At 47.7% G+C, this 21,325-nt stretch overlaps 1 protein-coding gene across 2 annotated transcripts; it reads right to left on the bottom strand.

Moving 5' to 3' along the window:
- Positions 1-1,259: 1,259 nt before the first annotated feature.
- LOC124298803 (protein Wnt-6-like) lies at positions 1,260-19,989 on the bottom strand. 2 transcript variants are annotated; one of them, XM_046751311.1, is made up of 5 exons: positions 18,905-19,989; positions 12,480-12,700; positions 3,438-3,563; positions 2,866-3,068; positions 1,260-2,732 (listed from the first exon to the last, which is right to left on the bottom strand). In XM_046751311.1, exons 1-5 carry the CDS (start codon positions 18,970-18,972, stop codon positions 2,271-2,273), a joined length of 1,080 nt encoding a protein of 359 aa, XP_046607267.1. In that variant the 5' UTR covers positions 18,973-19,989; the 3' UTR covers positions 1,260-2,270. The 2 variants fall into 2 exon arrangements, with proteins under 2 accessions (XP_046607267.1, XP_046607268.1); XM_046751312.1 differs by having other exon boundaries at positions 3,444-3,563.
- Between the last annotated feature and the right edge of the window lie 1,336 nt (positions 19,990-21,325).

Here is a 21,325-nt window from a genome sequence, read left to right as displayed (position 1 = left end):
AGACACCGTCAGCAACGTTGACGACGTTGGACTTATTACTACAAGTAGAATTATACAAACACGATTTGGCCACTCACACTGACTTAACAAGGTTCGAAAGATCGGCTGAATCACTGGAAAGATCGGTAACTCGTTCAACGACTGCATAATCGCAGATACGAATAGATCAGAGCTTTTGCACCTGCCGAAACGCGTGTATATTGTTCCGAACGCGACGTAAGACTGACGAGGCTGCGTAAAGTGAGTTGTTATGATCGTCGTCAGGTACCAGTGAACGACTTTGTTTACACGAAGTAAGGACGTTCGAGGGTGTGTTTGAGAATGAATTGACTTACCTCCGGCATCGTTGAAGCCCAGCAAAACGTGACGCTGCGGGATGAATCGTATCACTGCACCTCTCGAAATCCGCGTGCAAAATCTCAAGCCTGACTTTCGACCGACGAGGCTGCGTAGCATCGACGATTTCGTTGAATAAACTTCGTTTCTAATGCGAAGTTGAGGGAGTTTGGATAGATGAATAGGTTTGGCTTCTTTGTCGCGATGTGAAGGCATGCCCGTAACGTGTTAATACGTACACCGTGGAAGGTATAAAAAGGGCTAGGGCGCGGCTGGAAATCGTTTTCGAGGTTTATATCTCGCTGTAAAAAAAAGCGTAAGGATCGAGGAATTAGGCGGAGAGTTTACGGCCTGTGTAAAACACAGCTTTTAGATGTAATTTAACTTTATAAAAGAGTTACCTCCGGCCGCGTTCCTCGCCGGCACGTCTGGTCGGGAAAAACGAGGAAAAAAATACTCTCTACATCTCCTATTAAATAGTTTTACAACAATGGAATTTCGCGTCCCCGTAAAGCCGGATATAGCTGTACGGGCATGGCCATAATGCAGGGCTTCGTCAAATAAAGGATTGACGTACGTATCCGTGTATAGTAGCCCGTCATAAAATTTTTTAACTATGTGGCTTGAGAACGATCAACAGGTTTTTCGATTTTTCATTTCCTTTCTCATTCAACGTCTAAGTTATTCCAATTATCGACTTCCACACACATCAAGACATGCGAGTAAACCTGCGCCGTTTACCTTTTAACCTCCAACTTTGGCGCAGAATACCCTCGTCAAATTCAATTTGTGAATGAATTTATCATTTTTTTTTTTTCTTGTATTTACTAACGGATTAATTCCGCTAATAGTTGTTAAGTACATGTAGCAGTGAGAAAAAGTGTAGAATTATTCGCTGTAAGTAAGATGATCGAATGATTAAATATGTTTTCATTTTTGTATTTTTTCAGATTAATATATCAGTCTTATGTACAGAGGATAGTTAGGAAAATATTGTTGTCATTATAAGGCACTTGATGGTAATACAATTAATGAACGAAGACCAGCTATTGAGTCTCAGATTTCTACATATTTTATAGCATAGCTAAGCGAATTTATCATCAATTAATCATTAAATATATATTATTCAACCTATAGCAGCGGATAATATGTAATATTAGTCGGCTCGATGAATGCTGACGATACTTGAATATTATACATCGATTAAATACGGAGAAGCTGGAATAGGCGCTAGAATATGAAGCTAAGAATTTTATCAAATCGAAATACGATTTCCTGCTTAGAGGAAATAAAAAATATAGCAATAATATTTTTTCTTCACCATATCTCTTACACTATTGTAATTTATTGACTATGCTTCGCGATGGGACCGACAAATTTCGGGCAGAACGATACACGACCGAAATTTATACACATTATACATAATAACCTAATTAATCACATAGAACATACATCACAACGATCAATAATTATTATGGCAAGACAAAATTATATGTATATATATATATGTGTGTGTGGGTATATATTTATACATACAAATTACAAATAAAAGATGTACATGTACGTAAAAATAGATCGATTATCTCCCCCCTCGCCTTCTCTTCCCACCTCATTTTCTCTCTCCTCGAAGTGTTCAGAACGGCCAAGTGTTATCAACGTATAATTTTCGGTGAATTATGCTTACCTGTGTGTGATTTAATCGTGACGTTAAACGCGAAATGAGACATGCGTATTAACAGTAAAATAACAGAGTCTATAAACGCTGATTAAACGATAGGAAATGACGCGACGAGGTTTCCTGAGAACGATCGGAAGAAGAATCGACATTATTCTTTCTTATTTTTATTCTCTATGTATTGATTTTTCTTTTTCCTTTCCTCTTCCGTCACTCTCTGAAACACGGGTCAGATGAACCTGGAGACCGAGATCCTCGTTCAACGACACGTGTTTACCGACATTTTGACGACGCACGTGTTGCACGTTACTTCGCAGCACCACTTGAACCTACAATGACAGTTGACCTTCTCCTTGACGACTTTCGTGTCGTAACCGCGACCGCAACAAAGAAGCTCGCAGCCCTCGACGCCGGGGCTCGTGGCGTTGCACTGCCTACCCTGAGTCCCGAGGGAGCCGGTCTTCCTGTTCGGCTTGCAAAAGTCCGGCGAGTCCTCGCTGTAAACGAGGTCGAAACGACCGGGAGGCTTGATCGTCGGACCCTCGGTTATAAAGCTGTGACCGTCGTTGCTCGGTATCACCTTTGCCGCCCCGTCGAACGAGTCCTTAAGACGATTGCCGACCTCGCGAAACGGGGGCATCTTCCTCCAGCAAGTACGAACGGTGCACGAACCCGAGAGACCGTGGCACTTGCACTCGGTGCGCATGAAATTTTTCACTGCCTGAGAAACGAGAGAATGTAGGCTGACTGTGAGATGACTTCGACCTGGGAAGGGGGGCTGGAGGGACGACGGAAGGACTCTCGATTTAGAGGTTCGGGAAGAGGTGTCGACGGCTTGAGAGAGATCGACTCACCAGACGACCGGCGTCGTTGTTGTGCAGCTTCACCAGCGTCTTGATGTCGCTGCGTTTCCGGTACGGCGCGTCCATGAAATCTCGGGACTTTTTGAAACCGAAATTCACGTTGTCCCCGCACCCGCCCCACTCCCATTCACCCTCCGCCAAAGGATTTTTGGTTCGATCGGGTGCTCGGCTTGCTGCTTTTCCACCGCGATTTCCTGCGCACAGGCGATCACCGTTAAACGAGACATACACGGTGTTTTTATTCAACTGTCTTTCCCGAAACAACGATCGAGTCCAAAGTCAAAGTGAAACGATTCACCAACGATGCTATTTCAGGTCTTACAGCCAGCCAGCAACGGTTGAACAGCGTCACAATTATCTCTAAGAATAAGCAGGTCTGATACAGATTCTTGAGTAATGAGTTTCCGATCGTATTTTAAACCCTGTTAATTACCATCAAATTAAATGATACATTGGTTGAAATTAATGTAGAAGCTTTACTCAATCCGTTTGCATGATTGGAATGACACAGGTGACGAGAAGGTTAAAAAAGCTTAATTTGAAAGTGGCGAAACGATACTTACTCCTACCTTTGCTGATAGTTTTGTCACACGAGCACTCGACGAGGTGGCCCATGGTGCAGGCCCTGGTGACAGCGTGAGTGATCCCAGCAGCCGTGATGGCGTTTATGAAACCTGTCTCTCTCGTGTCTAACGTAGGATGGAGAAAAGAAATTAGATTGCACTTAAAAATAAAAGGATATGCAGTATAACGATAATGAGAAAGTAAAATACACTCGTGTAATAAATCAATGCGCGGTGATCGAAGCCAGGAATGATTAATTAAATACTGCAAGATGAATCTCTGAGATTCATATCACGAGATCGGGTATTATTGGGTGATGAGAGTGGGAACCGGATCAGAGATGCAAGGGCAGAGATGCGTTTAATATTGACGCGATGAATCGATGTGTATCGAGTGAATTAAATAAATAAACGCCGAAGGATTAAAAGATCAGATCGAATGGATCGAAAACAAATCGGATTACACATCATTAAACGGATAAGACAATTAGAGCTTGTGAGAGCCGATGAAGGGGATAAATTAATTGCTGCCCTCCGGGCTTGAGAAGGATCCGACCGTCCAGACCGGGTACCGATCGGCCAATCAACTCCTCTAACTGTATCGACCTGCAGCGGTAACGGATGGGAGTCAATCCCGTACCAACATGTAGTTTCAATTACCTATCGAAAAGTTTCCTCCTCTTAGCCACCGGCGCGGTATAAATTTCAAGCCCCGTAAAATCGTCGACCCGTGGGTTGCGAATTGAGTTAATTTCGCCGTGACGTTTTCGCGTTTAGAAACCATGCGCGTGACTGTGGGTTACACGTTATACGGGACGAGGTGAGACGATATCTGGGGGGGGGATAAAGATCGCGGAGGAAGTTGCAGGGTGTAAAGACGTCGCGTCGGGTGGCTACAACGTTTATGTACTTCACGGTGGCTTTTTACAACGAACACGTGCCGATGTAGGCCATCTCTGAATAACACTAATTACGGCAAGCAGTTTGTTGTGAATTACCATACGCCGATCTCCTAGGCTCCGCTTGAGCGAGATCTGGTTTTATTGGGCCGTACTGGAGCGGTACAAGGCGTAATTTAATGTCTATCTTACTCTAATATCTTTCCGCGCAACAAGGCATCTGACGCGTCGTGATAAACCGCGTGCGTAATAACCCTCGATTAACCGGCCGCTCTCGAGGCGATTCCTCGACTTCTGCTCCGTACACTGGAGGCAGACGGCAGCGTGCAACAGAGGCGAGAGAGAAAGATGAACCGAGACGGCTGCGGACGGTAATGAGATTAATCTCACAATTTTCTTCGCGAGGATATACCCGGCAGATCCGAGAATTTGTTCCCGGGTACGAAAGCCCTTACCGAGTAGTAAGAACGAGGAGTGCACGAGGTCGAGGAATGCAAAGACAGTCTCGGGGGTAATCACGCGGACGTTAAACAACCGGATTTAATTGCAGCGCCGAGTCACTCGTGAGATGAGATGTTGGCACGAAAAGAGAAGAAGAGAACGATCGGCGGTTATACGACGTTCAAAATAAACGACCGATTGAAAATATTCGGGATAAGCCCGATACTCCGAGGTACTTGACACCATGGCGCCGTATACATATACCCAAGGATATACAAAGGGTTCCGGTATCTTCGTACACAGGCGTAGCCGTGACGCGATCCAGGACGACCAGGATCCAGGGCTTGGCACTCCGACCTACAAGTACAATGCCACTCGAGTACATCGCTTTTGCGACAGACGAGACGCGCGACGCTCTTCCAAGGCTCGGTTATGTCGCACTATCGTCGTATATCGGCAGGTCGTACGAATGAATATTGTTCACTCGGTATACGAGTTCCTTACACAATCCGAAACAATTCAAACGGAAGGTCGCTTGGGAGCTCTCGCACGGTCCTCGCTCTCACAGTGGCCAACCGATGCGAGCCCAAATCCAGACCCGAGCCCGGTCCTTCGTTCGTTCTTTCGTTTGCCCGCCGTGTCCAACCATGGGTGCACTGGGTGGGACCCGGAGCGTATTGGATTTCACCTGTCACGTTACCACTCCATCATTAGCGCACAATGCGTCAAGCTCTGTACCCTTTCAGTGAGCGCACTAGATTACACAGTTTTACCCTTACCGTGGTACGGACGAGCATCCGGGCTTTGCAAATCGGATGCCGATTACCAAAATCTTGAGCCCGGTACCGGGCTGGGTGTGTAAGTAACGATCACGAAGGAGTTCTTTCTCTTTTACCCTCTCCGTTTGCTTTTTTCTGGTTTTTGTTTCGTCGTTTCTTTTCTCTACATCTCCCTCTCTCTCTGTCTCTCTTTCTCCCTCTTTCTCTGTCTTGCTCTCGCTCTCCTTCCATCTCGCTCCGCGCTCCTTCCCTGAGCCACGATATCTCCGTGCGATCGATGGAATTAACTCATACAAGGTGGAATGTTTCTCCAATTACGGTATCCACCTTGTGTCTGCAGGAAAGACGACTGCAGGCCCGTCTCACGTATAAATCTCCCCGAAAGATCCATCGTCACGGTAGTCGTGGTACAGGAGCTGATTCGAGTTTGCGTCACTCTTCGAACGGCCGCAATACATCAGCGGAATGGCTCTCCGAGTCTCGGGACCGGACATTACGAATCCACGAAACACACGCGTCTGGCCTACGGATACGCGTAGGTACCAGGTCTAGAAACGACGACGATGACATGACGCGATCCGATGTTCCTGAATTGCGGAGTTCTGCGTGGACGCAATAAGCCGAGGCTAAGTCACGTGGAAGTTGGTCGAAGGAGGTGAGGCGGGGTTAAGGGCTGGCGGGGAAGGGGTTATACACGTTAAGCACGGTTCACCGTGGTTCCCATGGATTCCAGCCGGGTATCTTTAGCACGAATCGACGGAGCGACGTAGCGACTGGACCTTGGCTGCCACCGCCCGCGTATCTTCTGATGCATCAACTCACCTTTCAGTGTGTATTTAAGCGATACGATACTCTTATATACGAGTTGATCTGATATGGAAAGCGAAAGGTCCGAAGGGAAGGCAGGCAGTAGAGAAGACGGCAGCACCATCATCAGCAGCTCCTTAGATCCAACCGTGACGGAAGCGTCGTTTCGCCTCCGGAGAAAGACGAGCCGAGCCGGCTCCGCTACCTTCTCCATTATTCCGCGATACACGCACTTTTCTGCCCTTCTTGCCCGCGCTCCTTTCATCTTCCAACGACGAAAAAGCACCGAGTTCCCTCAGTCACCTCGCTCTGGATCGGCGTAACATACGTACTCCGAATGCAAAATAGACCGTCCCGATCCCAGCCAGTGCGATCCTCTGCACTCGTATTCGTGCGGCGTGCGGGCTTACGGCTCAAGCTGCCGGCGGACCGCGAAGAAGATGATCACGATGCGTCAGGTTAACCGAGGATCGAGTCCCGCGCGTGTATCTGTTACGTGAACATTATCGGTGGCTTTGAATCACTTCGGATCAATTAGACAGGCGAGGATCGTTATCGCGGCAGTGCAGGTTGCAGCCAGGTGCGTCGGATACTTCGAGCCAATTATCAACATTCTACCAGATTCGCGTACCTACGCACCAGAGGGTAATACTTATTTCCGAATCCCCCTCCCCCGTGGCTTCTTTAGCTCGAGACTTTGGCGTCTTCACCTTGGAATTACGATCGAATAAGGAACGAGGTTTAATACCAGCGAGCGTTGCCTCTACGGTGGAGAATTATACGACGTTCACGCATGATGGCATTGCGCACCGCGGCAGGTTGCAACGGTGCAGCGGCCGGAGGGTGCAGGGGACGTTCACGATCGAGTGATTTATGGAGGGAGTCAGGAAAGCACTCGCATTCGTTAATCTCTGGCCAATTAATCGATCACCGATTACGCAATAGCCATGCTTACTTAGACCATATAGTTAAACGTCTGTAAGCTGCGGTCTTGCGGATTTACCGCCGCTGACGTAAATGGTATTGAGCGCGCTGCGTGCCGCGGCGGCAATACGTTTCGAGAGCCTAGATTTATCGGACACCATAGCGTAGCTAACTTCTTGCCGATAGATTATTATACAGCGAGGATGTCCTCATCGATTGACCGAGTGATGCATAATTTTGCTCGCGGTGAAAGGAGCTGAGGAGAGAAAGCGAGAAAGTGATTTTTCTCCGCGGCGTGTGTTTCGTTTCACGTTGTCTCCGCCTCTGTTGGGGGAAAGTAAAAAGCAAGCGATTGTGGTTTATTTGACAATGAGATCGAGCGGCCGGACCTTTCTTCGAGTGGTTATCTCTTATCTGGCGACATAAAGCGCGCGAATCGTTCGATGGGAATACATTCAACGAAAGCTAAACGAGAGAATAGCGAGCGAAGAACCTATTTCTGTACGATCCGAGTCGCGGCCTCACCGACCATTTCCAATAAATACTAACTGGACGCATGAATACCTCCGCGATGAGAATGACCGAGTGATAAAAATCCCGCAGGCAGCAATGACCAAGTGTGGCTTGTTCCCGATTTTTTTCACTCTCTTGTTTTCTCCTCCCCGACCTGTTAATACACTTTATTTTCCACCCTCCCCATCGCCCCTCTTCGAATACCCAGCAATTTTTATGCATCCGGCAATGATTCGCGGATCGCGATGGAATTTCTCATCCGGGTAAGACCCGCAGTCGTCTCCATCGCGAACGAGCGAAGAGAGACGCGAGCACCGCGGCGGTGCGGCCGCAGGAATACCTCGATAATTACTGCTGAGATGGAATTGTGAATGTTCGCAATTCTAAGCATTCTGTCGTCATTTTTCAAGTGGAAAGCACTGCTCAGGATTCTTTCCCCATTCTGCAGGAACCGCGATTCGCCGCTGCACGCGCCCCGTGCACGAGATAATCGCGTATAGATCAAGCTCGTCGACGCTCCGCAACTGAAACGAAGATATGAAAAATAGCCGCGTTTTCCGCAGGGTCATTTTGAGGAGGATTGTACCCCCGGTGATACGCGCGGCGTGGAATGCTCCCGGGCAAAAGACCGGGGGTGAGTAACATCGGAGATACATTGCCGGTACATCGCCGTGTACCTTGGAACCACAAAGGATTGACAACAGCAAACAGTTTAGTGTCCCTTACGTTTATTGTACCGGGGCTACCGTACTTTAACTTAACTTTTACTGCACCGAAGGCGGTGGACAGATCTGTTACTCTTCGGCGTTGAGTCCGGTCTGGGAACGCTGACATTTGAATGCATCGCCCCGACAGATCCAAGGAGGCGCCCTCCTCGCCCACCCCCGCAACTCACCGTCGCCCGACTCGAGCCCAAGGAGAGGTTCGTTCCCCGCGACGCAGTTCGGCTCCGGCGACGGGCGCTTCTTAAGAGAGCGCAGCTTCCTCCCGGCGGAATGAAAACCAAGGATTTTCGGTGACCGGGAGGTAATTGCGCCGTGCGGTATGAGGGAATTTGATTTTCTCCGCGTAAGGACGCGGAACGGGGATCGCTGGCCGACCTGAAATTACTGCACTTATATGTAAACAGGGGACATAAGCCGATATCTAAGGACATAAAAATTGAAGTTTAAACGTAATAAATGCCGGTGGCGGAACCCGGTGGTCCTTGCAAATTACCGACAAGGACCCACGTATTCTTTCACATCCATTCGAACGTATCTCTAATAAGGGGGACAAATTAAGCCAAGTCCCTCGTAACCAGAGGCTCTGACATTATTTCGCAGTAAACCTTGCCGAGAGAACATCGTTAGCGGAGAGACCGAGGAGCTGATAGACCCGGAGACCTTGCCGGGTTCGGAATACTTTTTAAAAGTATAGGTACCAAGATACAGGTGGAGATATAACGCGGCCCGAAATAAAACTAAAGATCCACCGAGCGGCGCGTGGTTAAACCCCAGCTGCGGCGGAAATCTCCAACGGTTAACGAATCAACGGATTAATTAACAAATGAACTCAACAACCCCTGACGTAATTCTCCCGCGTAATATTTTCATGCAGTACATCATTGGCACGGCTTTCACAGTTATCCGCTAAGCATTTTACCCTCCACCTAGGTACCTTTTATCGTAAGCGTGCACTAATATTCACCGTTTGAGAAAAGGGGCTGTTATCGAAATCACGCGGCTATCGGACGAGGCTCCGAGATAATACTTTCAATGGAATTTATAAGCCGTATAAATTCCGCTCCGTACGCCTTATCCTGAGGCCGATGGCACAACGTCGGCTCTTCGTTGCATCTGATAGAACTGCTGCGCCAGGTGACGTGTGGTAATAAGAACTTATGGCCGGACGCGAACCCGGCAACCGTTAGCGAACCCGTGCTAAGTGTTTTCCCTCCACGAGTGTTAACTAATACGTTTGTATGCATTCACGGCGCAACCCGCAGCTCGCTGCAGCCGACGATCACGAAGACGACTCAACGCGAACGACAAACAGATATTAACGCTCATCTCATCGACCGCCGTACAATAATCCTATGCATATATTTTTCGCACGAATACCCTGCTTGTGACATGGGATCGTTCGCAATTTAAGGGGCAGTGTTTTCGATTCGTTAGCAGTTGTGAAGAAGAAGAAGAAGAAAAAAAACTACAAGGGGTAAAATCATTTTTCAATTTGAAGCTATCGGAGGACCGGGAATTCGCCGAATGACGTACGACGTGGGAATAAATCTTGGAACAAATAATAGCACTGAACGTTGGGCGAAATAAAGATTAAAAGGAGTGAGCGGGGACCGGGAAGGAAAAAGAAAATAATAATAGTGACGATGGAATTAATCCTAACAAATTCATAAAACGTGATTTCATCCTATATAGGATGCATTCAGAAGTTTGAAACATATGCACCGTGCACGGCTGAAAAAGGTCTACCCTAACTCAGGAGCAGAACCTCGATTAGTCCTTATCTGAGGATTAAGAGGGAAGCGGAATAAATTTTAATTTAGACTCGGAATTCCTACCAATTCTCTGGATAACTTTTAGGGGACGAGTGAGAGTGGGCGAGGAAGAGGGAAAGGGGCGAGGTTGGGTTGATTCCGGCTCATCAGGCTCGACATCTAAATCTCGGATCGCGTGTACCTATCAGATATCCCTTTCCTTTTAGTACCACCTGACAGATTGACATTGTCCGTCAGATATTAGTGGCAATGTGTTCCCCTAATTAAAGCCCTTAAGATACCCGCTATTCGTGATCAGATATCACGGCTAAATAATCGACCGAATACGTACGCGTGGACAGGGATATAATTATTATCCTTCAAACAAACCGAATCCCGGTTACACCGTGCAATGTATTACCGGCAATCGGAGCTCCGAATCTCGTTCCTTCGATCAACTTTCGTTACGAATAACACGAAACTAATTTTTTTACTCATCTTTCGCTGTTGTATTGCACTGACGGAGGCAATTGCGACTGAGAAAAGTCGAATACGGTAGCTCGAGGTCCGGGTCGCAGTCGTCGTGACTGGCTGTCAACCAACTGACCAATTTCGAGTCACCCTAGGGGCGTTCGCGTTAAAATACGACCCTCGGTGGGGTGGCATTGGTCTGCTGACGATTCGGGAGCTAAGGGTCACTACGCGAACCTTTGTGAAGACCATCCTCCACCTGGCCACGGGTCGAGCTTGCGTCGCCCCTGCGACACCTCATAAACGAGACAATACGGCAGATTACGCGTCATTGGAAAGCCATAATTTTACGCCGTGCCTGACGGAGGGAAAAAAAGTTTTTCTTTTCAACGGGAAGATACCATGCGCGATTGAAAGGTCGGTGCAAAACAAGTCTCTGTTAAATTTTGACCAAGCGACATGCCTGTTGATGAATTTTTTTCAACGTTTGCTGAAAAATGTAAATCGAACATCCAACATTTCTTCCCCTGCAGATTATCAGACGAAAGCAATGCCGTTTTACGCCGTGTCCCTTTTTCACCAGATCACGAAGACATCTGTCCAGTCAACAGGGGGTGCTCGGTACCGGGTGTCATATATTTTACGAAGGACTTCCCACGGGGAGCTGTCAACAAGGTAACAAGTTGCACTGCAGGTAGGTATGCATTTCGAACTTGAAAAATAAAATACGAGAGCTCCGCATACGGCTACGGAAGAGCCAGCAATGAAGATTTACCGAAGATCGGATTACCCGACGATCGAAGGCACCGATTAATTATTAATTGATTCCTTGTCCGATCTCGATTACCCAAATTTTTCTACCGGCTGAAAAGAATTCCAAACCTAACTGTAGTCGTTACATGACATAGTAGGTAGTGGGACTTTTCTTATTTCGGCCAGAATCGAGGTTGCCGTAAAGGTGCCTTTAAAAATTGACAGAGACAGCTATAGATTAAGCTTTATCTGAAGTAAAAAACTTGAGGTAGAAATTCCGACAAAATTTAGGTGGATCCCCCCCTCATTTTCCCTCTCTCTCTCTCTCTCTCACTGTTTCGTTCAGTTTCCTTTCCTTTCTTTTTCCCTTTCGGGTCTTGACGCCTATCTCAATTCCCTATTGACGTTTATTTATCTGGCTGCGTTTAATTTTTATGGGCCCGATCCACCGATAGGGTCAGGTAGCTCCTGCTGTGTGGTCCTCCGCTGATCCGACCTCTCCGCACGCAGCATCCCCTAATTGAGGGGCTGCGTGTACCGATAAGGTGAACATGGGCGTTAAACCCCAAGTGCTACCTACGAACTTCTGCCGGAGGATCACGCCGAGCCTCGAGGGACCCTTTAGTCTTTTCCGGAACAATCCTGGTCGATTTTATGGCTGATCGGTGCGGATTACCTACCAGCGCGACGACACGCCGCTCCTTTTTTCTTCTTCGTTCTCTTTTTCTCTCTGTATCTCTTTTTTCCGTTGCCTTTTCTTTCTTCTGTTTTATCTTTTTGTTTTTTTTTTTTTTTTTTTGAAGCAAGAACAGAACGAGAAAGAAGATATCGAATATCAATGTCACTTTGATCGTCTCGAAAATTTGTGGAACCGTGAACTTCGCGACGCATAGAGGGAGAGAAAGAAATGTGTGTGTGTGTGTGTGTGTCCCCTAAGATTCCTAGGATTTTTTTAAAAACTATCTCTTTCGCAGCTTACCTCGAAGTAAAATTTTCCTGAGGGAACGCCTGACCGTCGTGCAGTTCCACCTTCTGTTTCTGAACTGATGCTGACATTCCCTGGTGCCAACTTGAACCCCCTTCACAATTTCTTTCAGCAGCGCTGGCTCCTTCCGACAAATGTCGGCCAGCTTGCCCTTCAGTCTTCGCGTTTTTTTACACACCAGCATCGGGTCCATTACGACCTGACTTCCGGCGACCCTGAAAATGAAATTGAACCAATCGTAAGGAATGTTTTGGGAAGAAAATTAACATCAAGCTATGTTCTGGATGAAATGCTACTTTCTTGAGTCTGTACATATCTCCCACGTTCACCTTGGCTTGAACTTTCCAAGGGCAAAGAAAACAGAGCGACCCTTGAGTTACCGCGAGAACGTAACTCAGTTGAAAATAATTTAGGGAAGCCACAAATCTGGCGAGCGACATGTAGCAGCATTTGCGACTAGGCGTCGTCGCGTATTTAGGCGAGGTCGTATCTCAGGGAAATGAAAAGTAAAAGAAGCCTGAGGGACAGGCGGATCAAGAGAAGGAGAACGGATGAGAAAGAGAGATTAAGCGGTCGCCAAATATCCGCAAGATGTTGTGTCTCTGTACTACCAGGGGAGAAACTGTCTGATCCAACGTTGTGATTTATATATTCGCTCGCCGCAAACTTGTTACTTTTTCGCCCACACAACTACGAAATACACAGCACGGGGTAAAATGTCGGAAACCACAGTGTTCGATGCTCGAAATTCGTTGACAGAAAAAAAAGCATACAACGAAATGAAAAAATAAAAATTCATCAAAGTACCAGAAGTAAAAAATAAGTGACATGATCGTGAAAATTTTCGTTCATCCAATTTTTAAGGATTCCCAGATATTTCGATACATATTAAAGAACAACTGACTGTTTGAAATTGGGGGGAAATGTTCCAGTGGATAATTAAATTCAATAGTTATTTGACAGAGCGAAGAGCGTATAAAGTTGGACGAAATCATGGGGGGAGGAGAAAAAGTACAGAAAATATGTATATATATATATGTATGACCGAATATACAAACTCCGTGGTGAGTGATCAAAATTAGGCGTAATAAAATCTGTTTGTATATGTACTGAACTGGTGTTGCCACAGTTTGAGTGCTGACTGACGTCGTCAGCCTTGCACATCCGCGAAGCGGTTACTGAAATATAATTTAATGGTTTGTAGATTCGAATATTTATTTATTTTCTCTAATCGCACTCGCCTCACTTATACACCGGTGATAAGCGTAACCCAATTTTATCCTATATCTTGGAGATGATGAAGAGATGAAAAATACATTTTACGAAAATCCAAGAGCAAGCCTTACCAATGGTAAAATGAAATATATTATCATTGTTGTTTTTGTTGTTATTATTATCATTGTTATTATTATTATTATTCTCCTCCTTTCCAGTATTTTTTCCTCGTCAAGGTCCCGGTTAAAAATTTGAAATTACAAATGAAAACCGAAAAGTTAGAGGAAAAAAATTAAAACGTCGGGTGGATTGGATTGTACTTTATACGATTGAGTTGAATGATTTATCACGTCAATTGACGATGGGTGATTACGAAACAAGGCAAAGTGTTTGAAGAAGTATAGGTCTCTTTCTGTTCCTCTCTCTCTCTCGCTCTCTCTCTCTCTCTTTTTCTCTCGCTATCTCGCTCTCTCCCGTTACGAGCTAGGAATGCATCAGCGCCACTCACAGTTTCCGAGAACATGTAACGACTGACATAACAGTCACGTTTGCGTTAAAGTTACGGGCACCAGTGTATATTATGTTAAGCTGTTGGCAGAGAGGAGGGTGAGCCGAGTTGGTGCACGTATTTCACGACTGTTTGCCTCGGAGGAGTTGGCCCTCGCATAGGCAACCCTCTCGTGATCAAATAAACCTAAGAAGCCACCGATACAATGCACGAGATCATAAAATTATGAAATTACGACGTCCTCGTAAACACAAAGCGAAATATGGCTGCTAATTCTATTCAACGCGCGTAGTACTGCAACACCGTCACGCTATCGCGCCGGTCCACCTCTGTACCTTCGCGTACGATCTACACGAGCGAACGATTCGATATATTCCGTGCCGATCGCGAAACCGGAATAAACGTTACTCGGCAGTAAAAATACGTCCAATAATAAAACGGAATGCAGATAAATTTTTTTTCAATCATCTCGATTCATCTCATCCCACTCAACGCGAACCTGTCGCTGAGAATCGTGGGCAAGACTCACGAAGAAGATTCTCTCTACAGCTCTCCCTTTCTCTACGGTCTGACTTAGGATCAGATTTATCACGTCATTAGACGCACGGCATTCTTTTCGAGGCGTAGAGCTCCACGCTGTCTGGCGAAGAAGCTCTTCTCTTCAGGAACTGGCCCTGTTATCCACCGGCACGGTTCGAGCTGCACACGTACGAACGAAGTTCACCGTCCGTACCCGAATGCGAAAATCCGCGAGGATTGCAGGATAGAAAAAGGAAAAGGCATCGCCGGGTATTATTCTTCTCGAGAAAGTCGCTTCGAATATGCCAGGAACAAGGCGTTCCTATCCCCGGCAGTGGTGCGGGAGACGTTTCAACTCGTGTGTATAAAAATCCAAAAAGGAATGGGACACGCGTTGAACACGCGAGGGGAATCTTAGCGACCAAGTCCAGGACCCTGCGGGAGTAGGACATCTCCGAGGAAACAAGTCGCGAGAATGTTGTCGATGTGGGAGGAAATTTTTCAACGATCGTGTTACGCCTCGGCGTTCCTCGGTGTCCCCGAGGACCTCTGGAGAAGCGGAATCGTAAGGGGGTAAGAATCGCGGCTGCGCCGGTTAATTTCCCAGGTAAGCAGAGTGACTCGTCAGCCGTCCCCTGCACCGATTGCGATATTTCCACTTCGATCCTGTCACAATAGGAGACCAGCCGAGGCTGTCGGGCGAGCCAGCAATGACACGCGTATCAGCTACCAGGACGGGATAAGGAATCGAGAGCGCTGGAACAAACCGCGGGTTTAACCGGGTGTGTAACAGGCGGTCGGGCCGAGGCGTACCTCGTGCTTGATTTACAGGGCCCCCCGTAGGTCCCCGTGGGTCCTGCGGGTCCGCGGGCCCCCGCGGGGGCCTGGAACCGAGCGGAGCAGACCGAGTCACCATAGGTGGATTTGTTACGGACGCGGCAGAGCAATGGGAGCGTGCTAATGCGGCTTAATGTTTTTTCGAACTACCCCTGCGTGCCGCCGCGGTCGCGGTGCGTCGCTTCTTTTTGGTAACGCGAGTAGACCGAAGTGAGGCCCGAAGCTTAGGGAGTTCCTTGCCCTCTTTTCCGCCACTTTCGCAGCTTCGTTGCAATTAGCAGCCACTTTGTACCGAGTCGGTGACTGCGGCCGGTGCGCCATCCATGCGCGTATTAATCGTATGCCTAGTGAAAAGCTTCGAGCAGCTGTGGGATCAGAGAAACCGATCTGAAATCTAGCCTGAGATTAATGGGACTCGTTGACCACGGGGTCTTCAGCCGGCGGGCGTTCCTTCCTGGGTTATATTCGTCCAGAAATGCGGGAGTGATCAAGGTGCGTGTAGCTACGCCCGCACCTATATTTAATACGCGAAGAAGAGACCGTCGACGGACGTACCTCGCTGCTGCGGCGCCGCGTGCTCGAGTCAGAAGCGCGATTATACCTGCCTAGCCAAGTACTCGTACACCTACGTATCCCTGTTTGCGTTGGCACACAAACAATGTTTGCCCGATCATCATTCGTCGCGGGGATTATCGTACCTACTTTCGGGCGGAACGACTCGAGCCGTGCTCGAAAAGAGCCCCCCTCACGAGCCCATGGAATGAAAATTCCTCGATATCTACGCGGGGGAAAGAAGGACGATAACGATCGACCGGACGATGAAGAGTGAAACCACCGAGCGTCGATCGGCGTGCCGTGCGCGTGTCGATCCGCCGGTGGATCAAGAGCTCGGCGACACTCCGAGCGAGCCGAAGTGGCTAGGATTACTCGGGGCCCGGGGGGTATCGGGTATTCAGGTGAGCAAACAAGCGGCGTCGATTCCCGCGGGAGGTGGGAGGAGGACCTCCACTCCTCGCGGACCATACCAACCAGGGCGGACTCGGAAGGCGACCCGGATCGTCCGGGACTCGGTGGACTGCCCACCGTGGCTCATTGGTTAACTTCACGATGGTGCCCCACCGAGCAATCTCGGTATATCGCCTCCGGTAACCACGGCCAGGATTTGTTATCGCGTCCGCGGGGCCCGAAAGAACCGGCGCAAAGCTACGCGGCTCAACGCGGTTTTACCGTAGGACGATGGTCTTTGGACAAGGGAATCTGAACCACGCCCGAACCAATAGCGAGCATCGTTCGTCTCCCCAAGGACGTCTTATCGCTGAGTAGTCGGTAGTTTGCCTTCGACGCGGCGAAAAACGCTGACCCAAACTAGCAGGGGGACTTTTTCTCCTCTTCAATCTGAATACGCCCGACAATTTCAGCTCGTGTGTGTATAAGTAGGTATCTCGTTCGGTTATACGGAATTCCAGCTTGCGATCAGCCAGTAGCCGTGGCGTAGTCGATGACCGTTGGGCTCTCTCTCTCTCTCTCTCTCTCTTTCTCTCCCGTCTCCGCTACGGGAGCGGTCGGCGTGTGTCGGGGGAACAAATTATACGCGATGCCGGAGATTTACGGGACACTTGGTGACGCGACGGAGAGACCATTGTCCGCCCTCCTTCTCTGTCTCTCTTTTGCTCCTATTGCTCTTGCCACGGAGAGACGGAGGTGCGGCGATTCGCGAAAAAACGAGAGAATGCCAGCCGAGAAAAAGAATCCGGTCCAGAGGTAATCGCCAACTATCCTCCGCTGATCCGACCATACGCTCATCCTCCGCGTCCAGAAACGCGAAGGAGAACGCGGCCAGGACCGAATTGAAAATTACCAACCACAAAGGACTTCTTATGTACCCTTAAATTAGACTCGAAGCTCGAATTGTTCTTTCCTCAAATCCGAAAATCGGGTCAAAATATTCGTCATCCTTTGATAACACGAACGCAGTTTAGATTCCGTGCGGCAATACCAAAGATGTGGGCACAGATTTGACTCTATATTTCATGATCCGTTTTTTACTCGTACCTTTCGTTGACAGTCATTGTTGTTGTTTTATTCGTGAATTTTCGAGATTCTCGCGGGAACTTGTCTCGTGACAGGCGCGATAAGAACCCTGATGTTATCTGACTCCAAATATTGACAAACTTAACGGGAGCAGAGAGCCCTGACGAGCAAGAGCTGACTCTTTTATTTACGACAAAGATAGGAGACTGACGCTTCTCGCGGCCGAGTCTTATGCAGTTTTGCAAGGTTCTCGGTGATCGTACCTGCAACGTGTAACTCGCCAGCAAAGAATCGATTAAAACGTGACGAGGAATTGTTTGTTATGTTACCAATGAAATTTGGTGGACGCGCAATTTGAGTCAAAGTCATTTTCTCACACCTAGGCCTGTTTACGAAGGCGAGAAGGGCGGAGAGAGCAGAACGCAACAAACTTAAGCCTATATGCATTACAGATGACTTCTGTTTGTTTTCACCCTCTCTTTATGGCTATCATGTGTTACCAGGCCCATGCAACGCCACTTGACTCTTTTACTTTTACTTTTTTAAGCCTCAAGTTCCACTATTGCTCAACCATTCACCGCACTAATTTACTTCCGTTTGTGTCCACTGTTAAGTGAGTTTGAGCCATCGCTTACGGTCACGCTTTTAAGAGAACTCGTTCATGTCGCTAAAAGTAGAAAAAATGTGAGCGAAGATCGTTCGCATTGTGCTCCAAAAAAGGATTGATAGTACAAGATCTATGCAAATTATCATATGTCCATGGTCTGAATACTGTCTTCATTGGTCCGAATTATTATACAGAAATCGAAACTCTTCGCGAATAACTATGAATCCACTTTGATTCACTGTCCACGGTACAGGGTTTATTATTTTTTTGCAAGCACGCGATTTTATAGTTGCGATTTACAAAACATGGCTCCGCCTTGATCCAACAAAGAGTGGGGAAAAAATTTCAGTAATAGAATCGAGAGATTTCAGGACAGAGCACAAGCCATTAGTCTCATCCGGACTGACAGCTTTATTTACGAAGAGATGTTATCGATATATACGGTCCAGCGTAGCCTAGGTTATGCTCCGAATCCCATGAATTCCGAGTTTTGAAGTCTCGAAAAGGTCTTATTCGCAAAACAGAAATGAAAACAAGAAATCGGTAATGTACGGATTTTTCGCTATTTCTTTATATCGAAAATATCCTCACACGCTTCTAGTGGATCGAGCAAGCTTAGCACTTAGAAAATAAATTATACGGGAAAGAGGGTTCGAGCCTCTAGATGTTTAATAAACTTTAAAATCAGGATGAGGGACTCACCAAAGAGATCCGGTGATCGGAGTAACGAGTAACAGGCAAATCGCCACCAGGACGGTACGCATCTCCATTCCCTGAGATAGACTCGGAGATCTTCTCCGAGGCAAAAAATCCCTCACCGAATAACGCGTTTCTCCTAATTCACCTCGATTCTATAACAGCATCGGCATCTACCTGCGTTGACTTTTCGCTCTTCGTGTTTTTTATTTGTATATTCGCTTGTATCGCTAGTCACTCCGCATCCCCAATCGAATCGATGATTCCAGCTCTTTTGCAAGTTTGTAAAATATTTACACGTTTTTGAAAAATCGTCGCGCACTTCGGCACAGGATTATCGGTAGAAAGGTCCCTCAAGCTGTGTCGATAACCGGCAACCCATATCGATGTACCTCCGTCATTCTTTTATCGTTGATTCACTTTATCTTCATTTTGACGAACACCACTCAAAGTTTATACTCCTCTGCAAGGTCCGTTTTTTAATACGTAGAGAAGAAGGGAGATGGAGGGACAGCTGAGAAGGAGGAACGAGGACAAATTGACGAAGCACTCTGTTGGAACTCCGAGAACGGCGAGTCAGCGGAAGGCGGTAGGGACGATTTAATTCGATCGCGAAGTTTTTGAGGCTAGTTTGAATGCGACGGTAAAGCCGTTGCGTTAAAAAACTGGAAAACTTGACACGCGAAGCGGCCTGCAGAACTGTGTCACCCGGATCTTTCGGTCTTCCGTTACCCCCACTATGAAACCCACCATAGAATCCCCACCACTTTGATGAAATCGGCTCGAGCTACCTCAGCTGCCGATCGGAACTTCCAGGTCCGGAATCAACTACCCCTGGAGCAGGTGGATCTTCGCCGGTGTGACAGGTAGGTACTCTCCTCGACGATCAATCGATCGCCTCGTCGCCGGTTCCAGGTGGATAATCCATGAAGGGATGAGGATCACCACGAGGATGCGTCGCGGACGAACCGAGTGCGAACGTAACGTGCGGTTGCCCAATCTCGGAGATTACTTTAAATGCCGCGAAGATGTATCGAAAGGTAAGAGTATGGGAAAGGACCGGCAGAAGTAAGCGGCTGATTCTTGCTGAGCAACGGTCCACCTTAAGACTGCGGCGAGGCAGGTGAGCGCCACGTCGCGGCAAAAGACCGCACCAAGCCCCTCTTATGGTCCACGAGAGTCGGCGGGATGCTGTGAACGCGGAGAAGAGGCCGCGAGACCGCGAGCCCAGGAGGCACCGTTCGCGGGTCTCGTAACAGCTTCGCGGCTAGACGCGGAGACGAGAGAAACGAGCGGGCTCTAGTCTCTTGCGACTACGATAACGCGGCTTTGGGCATGCGCCGATCCTCCACGATGTACACTCGTACGATTATCGTATTTCGCCTCTTCGCAACCTCGAGTTGCCTTTCGGTCCGGAGGAACGACGCGCCGAAGTCCTAAGCGTGATCCAGCGGAAGCAGTGCACCGGGTATGCCGCGGGACTTGATTATCCTTCCACCTCCGGGGTGCCGGCAGGTTGGACGAATTACTCACGTGTGTCATGCTTGAGCAGCGTGTCACGAAGCGTCGAAACGCGGTCGAGGTACGAATGAGCGGGGAAGGGTGGGCCGCGCCTCTTATCTAAACTGCCATACCACCTTCATCTTATCCAGTTCGACTCGGAGGCTTTGGTATTTTGTAACGGAGACGTTTCCCCGCACCCTGGGAAGCTGTGAACTCTCCAGGGTCCCTAAAACTGAAAATCACTTTCAGACTCAGTTGTAACACTTTTCACATTCTCGACTAATATACTTGTGCTGCCGGAGATTCTAATTTCAACCCACTCGATCTTTAAAACATACGCAGACGTTTGGTCAGCACTCTGATTCGTTGAGAAAGTTGCGATAAGAAGAACGTATACAAAGGAACAACGATATTTTTACGCAAAAAATAAACCCAACGATAAAGTTTTCAGTAAGGAAACTCTTCTTTTCTTATCGCATAGTTTCTCCTTTTATACTGACGTTTCAAGGACGTTACCCGCTGTCAATTGGACTGCAACGCAGCCGTGATCATCACTCGATAGTGTCTCGTTACAGTCAGTACAATTGAATTCAGCAATCAGCGTAGATTTTCGCGATACCCTGAACGTTTCATCTCTCGTCGTAGAACTAGGAAGGCCCGAAGAAATGATTTTGAATACTTTTAATTAAGCTTACTGAAATGAAACAAGTGTATCCGAGGCATCTACATGAATAGCAAGCATTGCCTCTCAGGAAAGTAAATAACACAGCGTAAGAAACGGCGAATGAATAATCGATCACATAACGGAGCCGACGTGTTTCCGGTAGTAGGGAGTAAAAAAAATGTATTGGATGTTTGAGAACAGCTATAAGGTAGGTATTTAAATACCGGGTCGAGTGCAGCGTCTACCACGGTCGACACGGA

This window comes from Neodiprion virginianus, chromosome 2, assembly GCF_021901495.1.
Source record: "Neodiprion virginianus isolate iyNeoVirg1 chromosome 2, iyNeoVirg1.1, whole genome shotgun sequence".
Taxonomy (NCBI): Eukaryota; Metazoa; Arthropoda; class Insecta; order Hymenoptera; family Diprionidae; genus Neodiprion; species Neodiprion virginianus.
The sequence above is the reverse complement of the archived record's forward strand: the minus strand, read 5'-3'. Positions and strand labels throughout refer to the sequence as shown.

Bases quoted from the DNA above. Each gene is read 5' to 3' on its own strand.
- LOC124298803 (XM_046751311.1), bottom strand. From the start codon at position 18,972: ATGGAGATGCGTACCGTCCTGGTGGCGATTTGCCTGTTACTCGTTACT. The intron at 12,701-18,904 runs GTGAGTCCCTCA...TTTCATTTTCAG, and splicing joins CCGATCACCGGATCTCTTTG to GGTCGCCGGAAGTCAGGTCG. The intron at 3,069-3,437 runs GTAAGTATCGTT...GCCTGTGCGCAG, and splicing joins AACTATCAGCAAAGGTAGGA to GAAATCGCGGTGGAAAAGCA.